This window comes from Apteryx mantelli, chromosome 26 (genome assembly GCF_036417845.1).
Source record: "Apteryx mantelli isolate bAptMan1 chromosome 26, bAptMan1.hap1, whole genome shotgun sequence".
NCBI lineage: Eukaryota > Metazoa > Chordata > Aves > Apterygiformes > Apterygidae > Apteryx > Apteryx mantelli.
Genome location: NC_090003.1, coordinates 6,214,807 through 6,236,264, shown reverse-complemented (window position 1 = coordinate 6,236,264; position 21,458 = coordinate 6,214,807). Strand labels below are relative to the sequence as shown.

The window sequence follows — 21,458 nt, the reverse complement described above, 5'->3', positions numbered from 1 at the left end:
ATATATTTCATTGGGCACCCAATTAATATCCAGTGCTTTGAACAGACAGCCTAGTTAATGCCAGGTGCAGAGAAACTGGCAGGGAATATGAGATGGGTTTGTGCACACAAAAGAAGCCATACATGTTCCGGAGGAGATGGGGATGTTCTAAAGGTGAAGAGTTAGGGATGGGTACCTTAGAAGCAGCCAGCTCTTGGGTGAGCTCCTGGATTTTCTGTTGTTGCTGTATTAGCAGTTCCTGAACAGCTGCTAAAGTTGTCTGTAACTGAGTCACTGTGAGGGGAAAAGCAGGAGGATGTTAAACTGAGATACATGCACATATACACACACACGTCTTTCCTGCTGTCTAGCTACAAGATGCCTCTATTCCTACTATATCTAATTTATCTACGCCCGCCTGCTCGCTTTAATCCATATGATTTATCTGCACGATGGGTAATCTACCTGCACTGCATCTAACCTCCAGTATTTCTAGTTTATCTTTCCATTGTATAGATGTCTATAGCCCACAGTATATCCATCCAAAACCTCTCCCTTCTAATTATATTGGTTTATGATTTGTACATCTCCCTGAACTTATACAATGTTTGTATCATTTATCTATCTTGGGCCTCACACAGGCAAACTCAGGGGCTAGCTCCAGTCTGGAGAAAGGCTGGTCTCAGGATTGACCTTAGGGTGTCAAGAGAAATGAAAGATGCTCTTCTTTTCACCCTCCGCTAAAAAGTGTAATTAGCATCCTCCCACCCTCAACCCACCAGCTTCTTCTTCCCCAACACCTTTAACAAACTTACTGCTGAAAACCACACTTTTTTCCCTCCCATCAGTTGAATACACTTTGTGCTTTCCCCCCTTGCATTTCATAAGAACACCCTGTATACCCCTCCCACCCCCAGCAAACACTGAAGAACTTCTATTGGACTCCAACTCCTGCTGTAGGAGTACTATTTCTACTTTGGCGCTTTATCCAAAGCTTTCAGCCAGTAAACAAGCTGATAAAATAAAATAAAATTAAAAACTCCATTGGCGTGACAGGTAACAGCTAATCCAGGCCATCATTAGGGCATCAGGTAATGAACAGGTGCCCTATAGAGTCAATAACAGAGAAGGTGGCTGAGGTCAGGAAGGCACAGTAATTACAGACTCTCCTGACTCTGCTTTGGGTTTTCAGATGGAAGGTGGGGGGAAAACACCAAAAAAAAGCCCCTGAAAACATCAGAGAAGCAGAAATTAAAAATGAACTTTACAGCCCTCCGAAAGGCTGTCATTTTATTCCCCTTATTAATATTCTGAGGTTGGGAGCCTTTCCGTAAAAACATAATTAATTGAGGCCGCGCCGACAGTAAACAAGCAATTTCAAATTAAACCGAAATGACGGCGGCTTCATTTGCAAATGTGAACAGATTCTTAGAGCAGATAAATGAAGTCACCATGTAAAGTGGGGATGGAGGGAAACAGAAGGGTGGGGGGTCTTTGCAGAATGGAGGATACAGAGAGAAGGGCTTTGAGGGCTGAATTGATGGAGTCATTAATCTTTACCTGTCTGTGTCACACTGCCACTCATCTCAGAAATGTTTGACTCAATCCTCTGAAGTTGTTTCCTGTCTTCTTTGCCTCCCATGATGAGAGGGAGCAGGTATTTCTGCATGGAGTACAGAAACTTTTTTAGGAAACAGGGATATCCAAAGCAGTCTTTCTAATCTGCCTGAAACTTCCTCAAAGCCCACCGCCCAAACTTCATCCTTTATTACAGAGCCAGTGATCATTTATCCACACATCTGGCTGAGAAACGAAATTCTTCCTAAAGTAGTTCAAAGAAGTTTAAAAAGAGAAAATAGGAGTTCTGTGGTTACATTTTTAGGGGTGCTGAAAGACAGTTCCTAACTTTGTTTAGGGTTTCCTGGGACAGCTCTCAGTGCAGAGAAACATCCATCATATGCAGAGTACAATTTCAGATCTTATGCTCTCTCAAGCGAACACACTGACATGTCATAACATTTGAGCTACATCCACCAGGCAAGAAATGCAGAAGTGGGGAGGAGAAGGAAGCACTGATACTGAAAGGGCCAGGGAAGAACAAGCAAAGGAATGAGAGGTATTATAAAATCTAATGAACTCTGGGGGAGCATTAGAGTGGTGGAGGGAAAAGCAGAGATCTGGAGAAACAGCGAAGAGAAAAGGAAATGGGGCAGTTAACAATAGTAACAGAGAACTGAGGAACCAGGGCTAAAGGGAGTGAGAATCAAGTTCCTAGAGGCAGGGAGGCAGCTCACTGATACTGTACACAGCCATGAAATCTACCTCCTTCTGCCCTTGCAGAGAATGGATTTGATCTAATAGGTCACAGTTCTCCCCTAATTACCATGGTTCCTTCTGCAGCGCTGCACATATGAATTGAACGTGCACTCTAACAAGAGCACATTCAAGCACAATATGACAGGTGAAAGAAAGGCAAGAGAGGATGGTCTAGGGCGTTGAAACAACCCTGGTAGTACCTAACAACTCTTCTTCAGCCTGGTTTTTGATGTACATACACCCACTGTAGAGGCATACGTACAAGACCATTTTTGAGACAGAGCTGATTATCCAAACTGATGTGTGGGACAGCATTCTTTTACACTTAATAGCACTGCTTAAAGATTTCCCTGACACTGTACACAGCTCTTATCCACACAAAGCACAGGTACACACACATGTTTACACTCAGACATTCTGAAAACCGAACAGCTTTTGATGACTTTCATAAACAGTTCTCTTCTAATCCTCACAGAACACACATGGACAACTATGTCTCATCCTAGTATCCTATCTTTCATGTAAAAATCTATTTGCAACTCCCCTCAAAATCCCATGAAGGGCAGAGGGAATTTATCAACTGTCTCCAAAGATTTCTTACTCCAATAAAAGAATATGGGTCTCTGCTAGGCACACAATATGTCTTATGAGGTTTGGATAGACAGCAGAGCAAGATCCGTAAACAAAGAGTACAGCAGTAGGATATATTAACAGCATCAGTGACATCATCCCAAAAAAATTATATAAAGCATCAATATCTATTAGATATGTATAATTTAGTAACAGCAATGTGCTAAGGTCTGCAAGGCCCAGCAGCTGTTGTCTTAACATCTGTCTGGACACTTATCAACCCCACCATTCTTTGCAAGAATGAAAAAATCAGTAAGATTGGCATCACTACTTTAATGTAAAAAACAAGGGGATAATGTAGCTCACTAAAAAGCCACCCTCTCTAGTCATGGAACTTTACTTGCATAGATGAAACATTGCCAAATCTGACCTCCCTCTTTTGCCCCAAGACCCAGGAAATTAATGATAGGGAAAGATAAGAAAACTAGTTTAAAAAAGAAGGACAACACTTGATTTGTAAAACAGATTTTACTAAGCAAGTCAATAACTGTTAATTAAAGAAAAAACAAACACAAAACCCAAAAACTACTTGTTACTCTTTATCTCTGTCCCTTTTTCAAAAATAAAAGATAACTTCTAATGGACCAAAGCCCTTTACACTCTGCTGTGTTGTCATGAACCAGCTGAGGAGTTTATGTCTTCCTATATAGACACAGAATGTGATTGTCTCCCAGAAGACATTATCTAATGTCACCACAGAGCTGGAGAGCAAATCTGAAGTGAAAGAACATGTTCAGCTAGAGAAACACTACACAAGAAATTAGGAGGGACAGCTGTCTCTATGGTACACAAGCAAACACATGCTTGCTCTACCTTGTACTAAGTACATTGGAGTAGAAGTATGGATGTACAGCAGAGCTGGAGGTTAGCATCTTCTTTTCAATTTTCTGACCAGCCAAAGAAGGTTCTTTGCTAACCCATGGTACAGAATCAGCAGTAGACAAAGCATTAGACTGGGACACAGGACCTGCCTATGATACTAGTGTCCACTGACCAATGATGAGGAAATCCCTTTATTGAACTGTGCTCATTTTCCCCAACTTAAAATAATAATAATAAATATATATATATAAATATATAAATAAAAATATATGATGAAAATTACCTTGTTTCTAGCAGTTTGAGATCTACTGTTGAAAAATAGCTTTGTTTGCTTGCCACTTTTTGACTCTGCATTTTCACATTAACTGTCTACATTTCTCAAACATACCAATGGGAGTGTCAGCAAGAGCAGATGCTTCACCAACTGGAACTGCACTTAGAACCAACATGATCATTTGGACACAAGCAGCATAACATCATTCTCTCCAAGTACAGAACAAGCTGTTGGAATAGTGGGGAAAATATTACCTTATATAGCTGGTGGAAGCCAAAGGCAATCCCTGCCATTATGATAGCCAAAGCCCCATAGTCTCGCCATCTGGAGGCAGATGGACCTATAAGCCAAAATCAAGAAATAACCACAGTCAGAACTGCAGGTGGCAACATTTTCAACTGGTTTCCTAATATCCCCCACCTGATTCAGATAGAAGAGCAATGAATAATGCCAATTCTTCTGTTTCCTAGCAGGCATAGATTTACTGAACAGGGGGCATGAAGATGCTAGCAGCCGCTCGGGTGCAATACGAAGGATTCCAGCCCTAGGACACTGGAACATCTGTACAGCCCTGTAGCAGTGGGACTGGCCTTGTTTAAGGCTTAACAGCAAGACAGCCGCATTTAATATAGTTCCATCAAACTGTTTTTCCTTACTTCTTCCTTGAAGAACACATTCTGAACCCTGTACTGGCCCCAAACAACTGTCTGTGTTGTTAGTGCTAGCTAAGGTTAACTCATTACCTGAATACCAATTGCTCTTCACTATTGTAACTTCTGAAAATGGGGACAGAGCCAGAGACTGAGAAAAGTGCAGAAAGAAGAAAAAGCAAAGTATTTTGAGGAAGAGGAGAGATCTGTCAGGGCAATAAATGGGTTTATGAATGCTGTGTCAGCAGCTACGGACTGCTGCAATAAGAAAGGATCCAGTGTCTTTCATGCCTGAATTAAGAACAGGGACCAAAGCATATCACAAACAACAAAGACAAAATATGCAATTAAATATCTACAGAGAGAGAGGAAAAGGAGTAGAGAAAAGCTTGAGACATTTAACACACAATTCTGCACAGAAGCTTAGAAACTCAACAGAGCAAAGCAAAGATACAGCATGCTCCGCTCCTCCAAGCACAATCAGAAGACACCTGTAGTTTTCCACCAGCTTCATCCTTTCACCTCCCTCGCAGCTCCCTTAACGCTCTTGCTAAGAATCTTGTACTGCCCCCGGTTTTCATTAATAATAAAGAGGATGCAGAGTGATCTTTCCTAAAGTTCAGTGGCAGGATGTGGGCAGCACTGATGAGGCGGAGGCTGGCATGCAGTCTCCAAACAGACAGATCCAAATCTGCATGTGACCTACAATGTCTAGGAAATCCATTCTGTTCTCCAAACTTTCAAACTGGGCTTCCAGAGAGAGGGTCAATTGGCTGAAATGGCTGGAAGCTTGCCTCCTTTCTGCTTTGCTCATCTATTGACATTCTCCCTGTTGCTGAGGTCTCTTGCAAGCATTTCACTGCAACAGTTCTTCCTAATCCCAGCACTCTGGCTCTACAGTTTGAGGCACTGACCCTCAAACAGAGGTATAGCTTCTTGCTACTTTTTAGTTCCTCAGAGTATCTGCCACACAAACTTTACATATTAAAACAACTCCAAACTTCCAAAATTGGTGAGTATTGTCACTAGCAGTATCTTGGGTTGCTGCGATTGCAGTTTTGGAGTTCAGGCACATGATCAAATTATCATAACTTTGTAACTTAATGAGTTAACACACATCAGGCTAAGCTGCAGTAACTGGCTGTGTACATGTTGGGATTTAAAATGATCTCTGGCTAATCTTGCTGCAAACCCCAGTCATTCATCCCACCTTCCCCTTCTTACTCTGCCCCCAATGTCATTTCTGACATCTGAACTCTGAATACTCTTGGGTTTCCAATTCTCTGACATGAACTTCAGGCTAAAAGTATTCTTCTACAACCATGCAACTCATTCCAGGACGAACGGCCTATTGTAAAGGGTTAATGAATCTCAGAGGGTCTGTGGGTCCAACTGTGCCTTATGCATAGGTTGGCAGTCCTTGACTGGCTGTCCCTAACTACCTCCCAACTGCAGTGACCTCTGAGTAAAATCGAGAAACACCTGTAGGACCCTGTCAGCTTTGCCCTTTCACCTCACTCATCTTTCCCTCCATTCCTGTAATGCTTGAGCTAAGAACATTTTATTGCCCCCTGGTTTTCATTATTAATGAAAAGGGACCAGAATGATCTTTCCTAAAGTTCAGAGAGTCTATAAAGACAAGAAGCTGAAATGCCATTTTACTCGTTTCAGAGATGTGTGAAATAATTCTGTCTAGTGGCAAAAAAAGTGAGGGAGGTGGAGAGGAAAACTAAGTGATAAGGGACACAGTGAAGGCTCTGTATTGACCAATCAACACTACAATGTTATGAGGAATGTCACAAGTCTGCCTAAAATCTACATTGTCTTGTTTTTCCTCTCCAAGACTATAACCTAAAACATGGGGTGGAGGGACAGTTGGAAGTTTCCCAGCTGTAACTCAACTGCTCACACTGACTTCTTTGCATATCCTCAATTTCCCTTCTTGTAAAACTGGAATAAAATGTGGAAGAAATAAAAAAGTAATAATGGCCCAGATACTCTTACAGTTTAGGTACTGAAATCCTCCTGAAAGAGATAGACTACATACTAGGGATGTAATGAATCATTCTACATAAGAGACCACCAAAAGGCAAATGTAAGGGACACAGCTGTCTTCTCCACCTGTATGTGTGTTTTCTGTAAGCATATTCAATTTTCACAACAGCAACTGTAAATTGCATTTCCAGAGTAAACACTTACTATTTTTAAGAACCCCATTCATCTCAGAATTGGCTTTCCTAACATCAGTTAATTAGGCCTTGTGCATCCAAGTATGGTCAGTCATCACTAATATCCACATTTAAAACTGTAGAAACTGAGGCATAAAAAGGTGATTTCTCCAAGAGTAAACATTGAATCCATGGAAAGGAGTTAGCAAAAAAAAAAAAAAAACCCACCCCCCCCAAAAAACAAAACAAAACAAAACAAAACAAAAAAAACCCAGGTGCCCAGATTCTAGTCACCTTTTTTACCCATCAGAGAAAAATGTCTCTACTTTACAGCCTCCCACCTGATGAAAGCACAAGGGTGGGAGAAGAAGTTCCAAATGGCAAGCAAAGCAGTCTTCGGAGCTGATTTTTAAGCACATGTAAAATCTGCATGAAAACCCATGAATGGAGGCCATAAATACCATGGGGAAGGACACAGACAATACATGCATGATAAGCATGCGGCTTTGCACGCCTAGCTCAGAAACTCCCCTGAGTTTGCTTGTAATTATAAGGGTTAGGAAGGTAAAAAAAAAATATATAAACCCAATTAATCATTTAAATATTTAAAGTCAGATTTTTGTCCTCACTGCTGGATTAGTATATTTCATAACGCCAACAGCAGACAGCCCTGTTTTTTTACTGGGGGCTCATTTTAAAGCATGTTTAAACTAGTCAGATTGAGTGATGCTTCCAGCAACTAATCGCATGTCAAATAAAAGATATTTTATGTAATAAATTACCGCTACAAGTAATTCAAATGTCATTTATCAGTTTTATTATCAGTCAGGCAAAGTCTTGTTTCTCTATATTAATCAAATTCAAGCTTTTTTTAAGCTTTTTTTTTTAAAGCAGTTTTGACACCTCTTGGCAAAAGTACAAACCGGAGGGAAGGAATTACTCCTCCAGAGCAGAGAGGAGAAAAAGTAGAGATGGTATTGAGCTAAAAAGCAGTGTCGAGAAACTTTAAAAACTTAATTCTTGTCTCTTCTCCCCAAAAGTTATTATTGTTTCAACAAACCCAGGAGGAGTTCAGCATACAACAAGAACTATGCTATCCTGAAGGCTTACGAATACGCTTCTTTCTCTTCCACTCTAAAAGATTAGATAGCACTTACCTATGTGAGAACTATTTCCAGCACAACATTAGTATATTAAGTAATACCTACACTATTAGCACAATTTGTGCAAAAGAAAGTATTTAAGTGGTATGAATCGTTTCCTGCAACTTTAAAACTTAGAACAGGCTGAGATGACAACAGCAGGAGACCAAGCAAATAGAATCTGAAGATGTGGATAGGATTTATTGCTCTGACTCACAAGAGTGGATATCTTACATTGGAGTTGCTGGCAAGACCAGCAGTCCAGCTGTCTGCTCCATTTCTGCTGTATGAAACCTTGAGATGGTTCTGAAGTCACAGCTTTGAGGAAAACTTTTAAACATGAAACAGCAATACTTGGGAATGTGGGGGTGGGCAGGGAGACAGAGAGAAATTAGGTTTTTCAAGCTTCCAGCCATTGCTTTTCAGCACAGTTCCTTCTCAACTGTTTCTTCTCTTCTTTCTGCTCTGTGGGGTAATTCCATCTCTCTAGTGCTGTGCTGTTGACAAGAGGTGTCAGAACTACTCGAAAAAAAAAAGGGGGGAACAAAAAAAATAATCGAACAAAAAATGGTTCGCAGTATAATCTATGTATCTCATTAGTCCTCTAGATATACTTCTGAACTTCAAATATCGAAGCATTCCAACACTAATGTAATGAATACTCTGTAAGAACATAGACATAACAGACAGACATAAAAAGTAGTATGTATCTTTCCCTATACATGACAACACTTGATAAATCAGTCAAAGATTAAGTGACTTAGTAAATTATCACAGAAACAACTGTCCTGAAGCAGATTTGGACCATTGCAGAATCGTTCATTACAATATTAGCTTTCAATTGATGAAATAACCTATAATAGCAAACAAGGCACCTTAAAAGACCACTGAACCACTTCTATAGGGACACTAGACAGCTGCACAGTCTCATCCATCAGCTCTAGAGAAATTCACATATTCTTTAGGCAGTTTTGATGCCACAGAAATCACTTAACAGGAAGATACAGGGATGGATCCATCATCAACAATACCAACACTATACCGGTCAAGAATAAGAAAGGGGTAGAGACCGCACCTAATCAAAACAAATGTTTTGGTTAAACAAATACCATATACACCTAGCCATTTATTCTTTTTATACATTCATTTAAAGATCAAGGGTAAATAGAAGGTCTTGGTAGAATGGCTACAGAGGGGAGGGGCAATATCTAATAAATCCATCGTCACTGTTTCCCACATGTTGTGGGCTGACGAGCAAAACTGTGCCTCACAGACAAAAGGTTTTGGTTCAAATTATTTAAAGCGTACCCAATCACAAAGCTAGGGCATAAGTTTAAAAATCTCAACACCTAAAAAAGCCCTGCTTTGGTGGTTCTTTTATTCACCTGTGGTTTCTGAGCATTTCTGAGCAATGATACTTTCAAATTTCTCTTTGAAGCTGTCAGGCATGGAAACATTTTGCTTTTTAAATAATAGTCCAAATTCTTACCTAGTGCTAAGAAATCAGGAGCTGGGGCTTTGAGGAAAAGCAAAATATTAAAAGGGGAAAAAAAAAAACTGTGAAAAAGCTGCAAGATTTGAGAATGGTTCCAGTGTTTTCTAGTTTAAACTGCATGCTACTTTCCTGCTTTACTTATATTAGTGGAACACTATAAAATAAGAGAAGATTAACTCTTCCAATATTTGCTTCTTGTATGAGTTAGCTGAACGAGCAGTGTATTGCGTAACAGGTATCAGCAAAAGGACAGATTTTGTTTCTGGTATTTTCTGTGAACTATGGCAGATAGATATTAGACCAGAAAACAGAATTCAGTTCCAGATTTCACCAGCACACCCAATAGAGCAGTCAGGGTTATTTGAATTCTGAGCCCCACTCCACCACAAATTTTTTTCTTCCCAAACCATGCCAAATCAGAGAGCAAGTCTAGCACTGTCTCTAGCAATAGCAAAATGATGCCATAAACTAATAAACGCAGCCCTGAGTAGACTGTCACATCAGTCAATATCTGAGCTAGAACTGTTTAGGAGCAATATCAAAGCCCTATTCTTAATACTTGGCAGGTAAATGAAGTGTTTTTCACTGTGTGCCAGACACACATGTGAGCTGAACAGCTCCTTTTGATGGATTTTTAATGGTGTGTACTTTGGGTTTTATTGTTTGGAGCTTAGATACTTTTTGCGAGGTTTGTTTTAAAATGCAAATCTATATGTAAATTTTAAGTCTACACAGATTATGTTGGGACTTTAAAAATTCTCTGTGAGTGAATTTTATACGCAAAATTATACAATCAGATCCACACAGTCCACACAGAATTTCTGCTGTCTCCCCTCAGTTTGGTTGAGATCGAAGAAGAAAAGATTTCTTAAAAATAATCAACATTATTAACTGTTTATTTATAACCCCACAGCACTCTTAAAGCTCAGTCATACTAGGGCTCCTTTGTGCCAGACCTTGGACTCACACACAGGAAGTCACAGACTAAGCCCTGAAGACCTTATAATCTAGTTCGCTGTCCATGCTGAAAATGTACCTCTTCCAAGCAACTGTTCAAGGCATTAACTGATCAGATGCCTGACTAGTTAAGAAAATAAGTCCTCTAACTGAGATACAAAAGAATTATATAGAGTACTTGAGAGTAAATACTTCATGATGACCTCCAATAGACAGCTTCCTGAACAGACTCCATTGTTGTAATAACTAAAGAAGTAATAATGTTGCACTTTCACAGCACCTTTTATCCAAGAACCTATCAGCTCTATCATATATTAATGATTTAAATATTAGAAAACCCTGCTGAAGTAGGGAAGCATGACCCTAAGTTTTAGAAATGAAGACCAAGTCCTACATTGGTTAAATGCTTTTTTCAAGCCTTTCTAATGAGTCAGAAGCTACATTTCTATTGACTATACTCCTTGATGTTAAAGGATATCATAGGCTAGTATTTATTGTGTTTGTTTGTAGATTATTGTCATTTATATCTCATCATTCTTGTGTAATATAATCTTGTGGATGCATCTTGTCACAGGCATCAGCAACTACAAAACGCATTTAAAGTAACATTAGGTGTATGATTCTGACAACAGTTATAGCATTAGCTTAAATCAATGCCATAAGACTACATTGTTTTCTAGGATCTGGCACAGAAATCTGTTCTTGAAAACTTATTAAGCAAGGTGCAGGGTAGTAAAAATCACTGCAGAAAGCAACTGGACTAGGTGTTTCCCAGAGGTTACTTACTATACAACACGGGGTGGGTGGGCTGATTTGGCACCAGCTGTGCAGAAGGACCTGGGGACTGCGGCTCGTCCGTGCTGGTGCCGGACTGCTGGAAAGCCAGGTCAATTTCTTCATCTGTCAGGCCTGGGGGAGAGGAGGAAGCGAGATCAGTTTAGCACCTTTACCCACTTGATGCACACATAATTAAATTCTCAAGCCAGGCAGAACCCTTTCAAGCGGCAAAAGAATTCTGGCACTGACTTGAGCAGTACTGCTTCCCCAATTTTGGATTCACTGGAATCTCTCCCTCTCTCTTTCTCTGTTGCAATTTAACCTTAAGCGACAGAATATTAGCCTCAACGCTGCTTCCAAATGTGGCTCATTCAATTTCCTTAATTTATCCTTGAGTTTATTGCTGCTTTTGAAGTAGCTTTCTATTGCAATTCTCCATTCTTCCCCCGAAAAAAAGATACCATCAACTGCAAATGTGGCTCATTTTAATCTGTAATGGTGTAAAAAAAAAAAAAGAAGGGAAAAAACTAACAATAATGCATGAAAACAGACAGGGAAACAAAAAACTAATTATTGGGTTAGACGACTAATTAGTCTAGATCGTTTCCGAAGACGGGAATAATTTGCTTTATTTTATGACAAATGCAGAAATAAAAAGAAAAAATCAGGACTGAGTGTGATTAGTATGAATGGGACACAGAATGTAAGGAGGAAATAAAACTATAACAAAACAGATCAAAACAAGGCCAAGCCCAAACTTTGAGCCTAGCATTGCCCCAGCCTATTGCTGCCTGATTAGATTGCCCTAGGCCAGCCTGTTTTTTATTTCACACAGAGTTGTACTCACACTGCACACATGGTACATGTTGGAGCAGTCACTCCTGCCACTGGGAAATGCCAGGATGACCATCTGTGATTGGTCCCAACATATGGAAGGCATTTGGCCAAAAAGAGGGAAAAGAAAAGCAGCTAAAGGATTCATGATGACCAGCATCTGGGAAGAAGGAAACACGGCTGCATTTTTTTTTTTTCCAACAGGAGAAAACATCTTCTAGAAAAAGAATTCTGTAGTCAGATGGCAACCATGATGTGGGGCCTGGACAGCTGTGTATTATTTGTATGCTATTTTCCTGCACAGAAGCGGAGAGAAAGCCAGTGTCCCAGCTATTCTTGACATCTGAAGAGATTCAGGACTTTCTACTATACATTCAACGTGTAAAACACTCAGAGATGTTGGAAGTAAGGATATAGTTTTAAGGGAAGAGATTTAAAAGAGAAGAGACTGACCATTTGACTCTTACACAATTGTCATAAGGATTGAGCACAGTGTGAAAAATGGTAGGAATATAACAGCAGTGGGAGAAGATGGGAGAATACTTTCTCTCCGTCACTTCCATCTGAAGTTAATGATGTCCTGCTACATGTTTATCTCGGTATTGCTCGTAGATGAAATTCCTGAATTTCATCCTTTACTACACTTAGCTCCTTAACATCACAAGGAGATACAATTTAGAAAATGTCCAGGCTTTGGGCATATTACCCAGGCTTTGAGAAATTTATCCAAGACACTAAACTTCCCTGCATACTGGGATTTGAGATAGAATTATCTGTAGAACAAACATTATTGCCAGAAACTGATACACACCAGTGTCTCACATAGCATGTACATTGCCTCTGATCTTCAGAAGGCTTTATGACTACTAGCAGATCTTTCCCCTATCCCTGTGAGTTATGCAAGATAATACGGTATCTCCTGTACAGTGCAGACACTAATACACAGAGAAGTTAGGTGATTTCTCTTAATGTCACAGAATATTGTCAGTGTCAAAAAGAGTATTAGAAAACTGAAGTTCCTGACCTCCAGTCCTGCACCTGGCAAAATTGCCCCTTTTCTTGTATTTGATGCATGCCTCAAGTAGTAAAGAGCCAAAACCAGACATAACAGTATGGAACAAGACTTCTAGTGAGAGTAATAAAGGCATGGGAACACATCAAGTCAGCCTCCGGTTTTAAAGTCGCAAAAGCAATATTTATGGTGACTAACCCATGTTAAAAAGCAAAGTCCTAATAAGAAAGAAACTGTTTTAGCCAGCTCCTAATTATACAATATAGGAGAGAGCACAAACAGATGCCAACACTGCAGATCACTAGCAACTGAGGAATTTCATAAAGATGAAGCCAGACAAGTAAGACAATATTAGCTGCTTGGCTGCACGCATAGCCCCCACTAGAACAGGGAATTTTGTTCTATTTCCATGCAAAGATAGCAAATCTGATAACATTTAGCACTTAGGAACATATGGAGGTTATGGACTATGCCTTCTCCTTTAGATCTTCATTCTACAAAAAAAGCGGGAAACAACACTCATTGTTTCCCAACCGCACTGCTCCCTCAATTCTCATCCTATTTGAGAAAAAAAATAAATCTTTTGCAGATAAAATGCACTTCTAGGATTATTCTGGACATGCCCAGTAGTGACACTCAAGTAACACCACTTCCATTAAAATCCTTCTATACTGTAAAGAGAAAGCTGATGTGAATTATAGTATGATAGGAATCCTTTCACATTTGAGTTCCTGGTTTGAATCCTGTACAAACTCACGCAAATTAAAAATGTTATTACCTCCCTGGACTATTCTGCTGCCTTGTGAAGTGGTCTTGTTCATGGTACTAGTGGCTTCATACAAACAACATCACAACTACCTCCCTTGTCAATAACCATAGGAGAAAAATGGGAGAAGCATCACCCTGGATCATCTCCTTTTTATTCATCAAAACAAGATGTTTTAAAGGGCCTGTCATCTTGGCCTCCAAGCATCAAGGGAGTATCTCCTGGAGCTGATTCCTTAAGCATACATATGGAGCAAGTCTGCACTGCAACTAGTCATCTCTGGATTCAGAAATATACCTGTCTTCATGGTTGTCATTTCTCACACACACAAACAAAAATGTACAAGATATTCTAAGAATGTCCTCAGGCATTTATAACTAACTCATCAAAATTCACTTTGGATTGAATTTTTTTCATATTCACCACCCACACTCATGTATGCACACAGTATGAGTGAGTTTTCCATACCCTGAAATATCCAACCTCAAAGATACCTTAATTACATAGACGGAATTTCTAAACCAGATCAGACAATGTGTCATCTGGTCCGATATCTCACCTTGATTTATTTTATCACAGACCTTCTATCACTGCAGTATTTAAAACAACAAAAAAAAAAAGTATCTCTGGTCCAGTAATTGTCCTAATCTAGTAGGAAGCTGGTAACCCAAAAATAATACCAATTCTCTTGGGTGCAAAAGCAGTGCCACAAAAACTAGAGCTTTGTCTAATAAAAGGCTTTGGGGGACAGGTATGCCAAGAAAATCACATCAGTTTAACAAAAGATTTGCTCTAACTTCACTTCCTTCAACACTTTGGAAAACAAACATTTTAGTTCTTCTGGAGTTTCAGCAAGATCAAGACCATGCGGAATGCAAAAGGTTAAAAGGAACAATAAAGGAAACTGCCAATTGTAAGTGAATTATATTTGGCTTTGAAAGCTGAGCCACGGCTATATTATAAAAGGCATCTCTTTGCGTTGTTTACCATCACCCTGACTAATGCAGACCTTTTTTTTTTTGTTTTAAATAATCTCATGCAAATTAGACACACACTTCCTTCCAGTTGATTGCTATCTGCAAGGAATAATCTAACCGCAGAGGGTACTGAGCAAGGACTGAGCTGAGGAGAAGGATGCAAGGAAACTGTCTTCATAGCCCTACAGAATGCAAACCTATTCCCTTCCCCCAACCATCCATCTCATTCTTCTTCAGCGCCACAGCCTTTGTAAAGAATTACTCATAATTTTCACGAAGCCTTAAAATTTCCTTTTCAGGCTTCAGGGTGTTGATCTGAATTATCCAGCACCCAAGGTTGTTTTGCATTCAAAGATTCTTGCTGACCCTCTTTTGCGATCTTCACTACTGCCACTCAATTTTCAGGGATCACCCAGTCTGCAAATTGTAGTCAAACACAGAATCAGAGCAAGTCAGAGAATAAAATAGGATTTCAAAAATATCTCTTGCTGCCTGCACCTAAGACATTGTATGAAAAGTTCCTTTGCCTGAGCGCTTTTAAAACTTGACTGTCTGTTTAGGCTCTTTTACAATATCCAGTACTATCTAATATAAGGACCTCATATACATCAAAATATTTTTCCTTTAAAGACCACTTGGAAGCAGAGAAGTAGTGTTATCCATATTTTGCAGATGAGAAAGTGAGACACACAGATATGAGATGTGCTCCAAAGTCAGAAGTGAATCTCTGACACACAAATGAAAACTCACATCTCCTGAGTTACAATCCATTGTCTTACCATCAATCCATCCTTCTCTATTTTCTGGATGAAACACAGTAGCATTAACTGCAAGGCAAAACCCTCACAAGCTAGGAGCTGAACTAAATGAGCCACTAAGTTTTTTCTTCTCTGTCTCTGACACAAGCTCTGACATTTCAGTGACGACTCTTTTCCTCATCCCATCCACTGAGCGTATCCTTTTTCTTCATTATATTCTTCAGTGCTTTGCTCTGTCCAGTAACTCATACAAGTTTTTTCACAACCTGAAGGCAGCATTAGTTTTAGGGAGAAAACTTTCGCTTAGGAAGAGATTAAGAATTCTGCCATAATAGGAAAGGTTAGAGGAAAGAATTAAGCTCTTTTTGTGGGTTTCCAAAAGCCAGCTTTCCTAACCACTCTAACAGACTGCCCTGGAGCGATCATCACAACTACACTTTTGCTGAGACTAACAGAGTGGGGTTTTTTTGTTGACTCCTGCACACATTCACACACTTCCTATTAAGAAGCAAACAAAACCAAACTGGACAACTTTGTTTAGCTGCAACAAATTACCTGACTACACAAGGCTAGCACATGATCTATGAGTAAAAGGAAGAGCTGCTGGTAGACATCCTGAAACGACATTACCCTCCTGTTCCTGGAAGCCACTGCGTCAACTGTGCTCTTAAAGAACATGGCCATGTTTTAAAAGAATCATCATAAAAACCTTCTGATAGCTGATCCAGATTAACGAGCCCACCCATTCAGTCAGTTCCATGCACTGCTGGGTGATTCTTTTATCAAATGTTTGTCCTACATTTTATTCTGTCCTTTGAAAAAGTTCGCAGATTAACACATTTCAAAAAGGTCAAAGGTACCCTGTCTTCTGATCCCTCTTCTTTCACATGTCTTTGTTCACAGTAACATTTTAACAAAACCCAAACATCCCTGTGATTTTTTTTACCCTTCATTTACATTAATATACTGTATTTGGATGTAAATATCCTACTGCTGCACTTCTAACTCGAACACCACGTATAGGAACCCAAAAGTCAAAGTGAAATTGACTGGTCTCAACAGTCAGGCAGCAAAACGCAAAAATAAAAAGCTATTTCAAAAGTAATTGAAAGGACTTCAAATCTTACAGCTTTGTTCACCTAAAAGACTATTATGCAACTATAATTTTTAAGAAATATTACATATTTTAACCCAATAGGGTGTCTAAGTAGCATTTAGAACTGATAAAGTACTCTAACCTCAGTTACACAGGACTAACATAAGGAAGGAAAACGTGATTGACAGCACAATGCTCAGTATTACAGTGAGCCAATCAGGAAGGAACAGGTTAAAAATAAAAACTATTTTGGCATTACAAATATATATAAATAAATAAAGCAAAAAAACCTGGCAGCAGTTCCTCTTTCTGGCCAGGCTTTTTTGGAGTCTATAATAAAATGAAGTGTAATGGAGGAGAGGAGGGCAATGTCAGAGGGTGAGGGTTTGGGAGAGAGGTTGTTAAGTATCTCCCTCTCCTCAGCTGTGTTTACTCCATTTACAGGACCCCAGGTGATTGATAGACAGACAAAAGAAAAGCAAGCAGATAGTAACACCCCTCTGGGAGCATCAGATAAGCGGGATAACACCCAATATCATCTAGAGTCCCCAACTCTTCTTAGGCCACTTGTAATTAAAAGGACAAAGCAAGATATGCAAACCAGAGAAAAAGTAAAAGAGGGATTTTTTTTTATTTATTATTAACATTTTGTTGGAACAGTGGAGTGCAATAAGGACTCTCAGAGCCGTTAAAAGTCGTTGGGTGACCTGCAGACCCCTATTTCCCAGAGCCTTGTATAAAATTGAATTTTTTAAACATAAATTACACGTAATGACGACACTGTAAAAACTAACAGTAATGGAAAGCTGTGCTGTATTTCATTAGCCTGTATTATTCCGTGCCACCTGATCCAGCCGGGCCTTGTTTATGAGTTAGTGTGTTAGCAGATGCCGATGGAAGCATTTGCTTCGACCTTGCTCTTCTCATTGGGGCATGAAATTACGACGGCAGCACCTTGATATTACAGCCATAAATACAGTAAACTGCAAATTTAAGCCAACGGCTCCTATTGTCTCCGAACATAAAGCTGATCGGTATTTATTTAAAAGGAGAATGAAAAAAAATATTATATATCACCTTGTTTATGGGTCCAGTCCCCCCCTTCCCCTAATCTGCCTTATTCACTTGGTTAAATACTAAACAAACAAACTAAATCCTCCCTATTTTCTACTGATTAAATATTCTCATGAAATGAGTATTGTCTTCAGAAAACTGGATCAAAGTATTTTCACTCTGAATAAGTAAGGGCAGGTTACTTGCTTAGCATGTCTTGAAATGGAAAAAGGAACAAGTATTACAACTTTTCTTCTTGGTTTCCTTTGGTATATGAGAAGTTCAAAATATACAACTAAAAAGTTGCTTCTGGTCACTCCTGCATGTGTGTAACATGTATGTGCAAGCGCATTGGGGGGGGGAGGGAGAGAAAGAGAGAGAGAGAGAGAAGTATGTTTCCTTCCAGTTGTTCTCTATTTAAAAATATATCCTTTGTTAACATGATTTCAAAAGGAGGAGGGCAGGCATAGAAAAAGAATTGCAGTAAGATTAATGGGAGAAAAAAAGAATGCATAGGATTCCTCCTCTGAGGCAGCAGGGAGAACGCCTCATTCTCCTATGGGCATTTTGGGTAAATACCCCCATTCACTGACATCATACCCAATAAAATATCTTACAGGGGAAAAAAATCAAACACAAAGGCAAAGGACATTGGAATATCACAAAGCATATCACAGTATAAATCACAGCATTGTAAGTCACTGCAAAATGTATTTCACTGGTATTCTCAAGGCAGAGAAGATGCAGTTTCACTTGTAGTAAGAGAGGTCAGGTCTTTCTCTTTCAACGTAAAGAAAGCTCCTTGTTCATGTGAAGTATGCTATCTGTTTCATACAGAAAAAAAGGAGGGATGCCTTAAGTAAAAAATCCCAGTGCTAAGCTATGCATTTCAGGGGACAAAGCACTAAGAGGAGAGTATGAGGAACAACGTGCAAGACAAAGTGGCTGGGTGACGGGACTCAGACTCAGAATTCTGCAGTGGAAAAGTGAAAAATAAATGCAGTAGCATTTATACGCTACTTTTACAGGATATGGACTCCTCATTTTTTAATTAATCTACAACGTATCTTCAGTTAGCAGACAGCCTACTTCGACAGGCACAATTTTTGCTTCAGAAGAAGCTCAAATTACAAAAAACATAGCCAGCAACACGGCTCTAAATCAAACGAAACATGGCCAGAAGTCCTCAGAAACCTGAATTACAGAATCAGAAGTTTTGTTACAAAGCCCAGTTAAAATACTGTGCAACCAGTATATGCAAAAACACAATGAAACTTGAATCTTAGGTAGCTTCTTCTAAAGACCTGTGTATTACAGAGTTATTCTAGGAATACCATAATCAGAAAAAAAAAAGAAAAAAAAAGTCTCTTTGTAACACAAATAAAACTCTCCTAAAAGTAGGAGGAAAGTTCTTCCTATCATCATCTACAGTGTTTATTTTTAGGTCTCTTGCCTGCAGCCTTTCCTTTCTATTATCATACAAGCAGAAGTACAGTATCTGATAGAAAGTTAAGTCTCTTTCAAGCAGATAACGCTGGAGTAAGTCAATGCCTGTCTACTACACGCTAGTTCTGAAGAGACAACACATTTGACTAAGTTGGAAGTCGATGTTGTAACAGGGAACACAGGACATCTAATTCAGCCAGTACATGATGCGAGAACCCTACATGGAGGATCAAAAGCCTCCATACATTTGAAATGATTTCAAATTAATATCTGCCTTGGAGTTTGAAGACTCTATGCCAAGATGCCAATTCCAAGGTAGAGCAATATATCAGGAATGGAAGATGACCGAGGCACTGTCATTTGTTAAAAAAAGAGGCCTGTATTGGGCAGAAAACCCAGAAAGCGGAAGACACACTACTCTAGTAACCATAATGCTTTCATAATTTGTTACAATAACTGACGACCTCTCTAGAAATAAGGCTATGCATTCAGAGAAAACAAATGTTAGATATACCAAACGGGTAAGTTCCAAAGCATAATACTTGTTTTATAACACCCCTTAGAGACCCCAAAAGGCATTCACTGTGCCAGGTACTGTACAAAAACAGAGCAGAAGGCAGCCTGTCCCAAAGCATTTAACTGTCTACGTGAATGGAAGACAGGAAGGAAAAACATAGGCACACATAAAGCAAGTAACTTACCTAGAGTACACAGCAAGTCAATGAAATTTCCTTTCTACTAAACTGGAAACTACCACAAAAAATATTCTATAAAGGTGAAAGGAGATTAATTTCTTCTACAAGTTCATTTCTAAAAGTAGAATAGTTTGGTACACAGCACATCACTAAACTTAAAAAATCCTTACATTCCCAAAACTTACCACAAACGTTAAGAACAGCAGTGTTAGAAAACACTTGGACTTCAGATACATTTACTTTATGTGAAAGAAAAATATTTTGTTAAACAACTTGTTGAGCAATAGTAACAAAATGATCGGCCTTCGGCTACTCTTTGATCCGTGATAATATCTTTAGGAGCTTTTAAGGAAAAAGCCAGAGGTTCTCTTAATTCAGGTATAGTAAAACGCTGACAATAGGAGGTTTAGTTTTGATCTGCCTTCAGAATTCCAACATTAATCTATATTTCCAGCTCAAATGAAATGAGTTGAACTACCCAAGATTAGTTACAGCACTGAAGTAAAATGACCAGCCTGGAGGATCTTCAGTCAACCAGACATCAGTAATTCCAACACCTCCTTTGTTCTTGCAACAAAGAAGGAGGAGGCCTTCCAGTGGTACAGGCCTGAACACAGTGCACATGAAATTTGACCTAGAAGACTGGCCCTAATGGAATGACTCCAGATCAGAAACCACCACAGATCTGTTATTACTGGTATAGACTGGCCAGAAATTCTAGACCCAGATTCTTTCTTTTTCCCAACTCTGAGGTTCAAAAGAAAGGAACTGTGTAAAAGAACAGCAATTTCAAGACATTATAATGAATTCTTTAACCACTTTTGTCAGGAGGGCTGAAGGATGGCTGAATTTTACATGCCGGAACGACAAGGTCTGTTCTGATGCACCATTCTCAGTTCTTTACATTACTCTAGAATTTCTGATTGCCCCTAAAGCACTAGTAAGGGGATCTGGATTTTCTGCATTAGACAATAACTTTCGGAGAGTACCCCCTACAGACTAAAATGAACTGCAGTGTAAAGAGCAACTTGCCTTGATAGTACTTACTTGTGCTTTCACTTTCAAAACTTTAAACCTTAGAAAGGAACAGAACAAACACACCAGTCTAGACTGAGCCCATGAAAAACTGTATAAAGTGTATACTTAATGAAGGTTTAGTGTTTGAAGAAAGCACAGAATGGAAACACAGAGTATGCAGCACCACCGTGCACATTGTGCCCTCTCTTTGCCAGAGAGTGTTGCTATAAGGAGGACAGAGAGCAGTATCTACAGCATCATGTTTCTAAGAACATGGAAAAATACATGGAAGTATCTATGGAAGAGTATACAAAAGTATAAAGAAACCAACAGAGGGTGAGGAGCCATGAACACAGGAATTTATATCCTTTTTCTGACAGATTTCCTCAATCTTATGGAGTGACTTTGCTCCTCTAATCCAGCTTCCCCATCTATAAAGTAGAACCAGTGCTAGACACCTAAGAGTCAGGTGTCTAGCATGTCTCACAGCATTGAGAAGATAAGCACAATTAAGAAAAATACATCTAAATACTACATATTTGATTATTATGGTATGAATGTTTCAGGTAAATCTGGTTTGTATTTTCCCCCAAA

The 21,458-nt window shown here is 39.3% G+C and overlaps 1 protein-coding gene across 2 annotated transcripts in view; it reads right to left on the bottom strand.

The window, feature by feature from the left end:
- The window catches only part of PEX14 (peroxisomal biogenesis factor 14), an 80,350-nt gene that overhangs the window by 7,566 nt on the left and 51,326 nt on the right, over positions 1-21,458 (bottom strand). For both annotated transcript variants that reach the window (XM_067310918.1, XM_067310920.1), the window contains 4 exons: positions 11,220-11,342; positions 4,276-4,361; positions 1,540-1,642; positions 176-273 (listed from right to left, as the gene is read on the bottom strand). In XM_067310918.1, the coding sequence (XP_067167019.1) occupies positions 176-273; positions 1,540-1,642; positions 4,276-4,361; positions 11,220-11,342 (410 nt within the window). The remainder of the gene's footprint in view (positions 1-175; positions 274-1,539; positions 1,643-4,275; positions 4,362-11,219; positions 11,343-21,458) is intronic.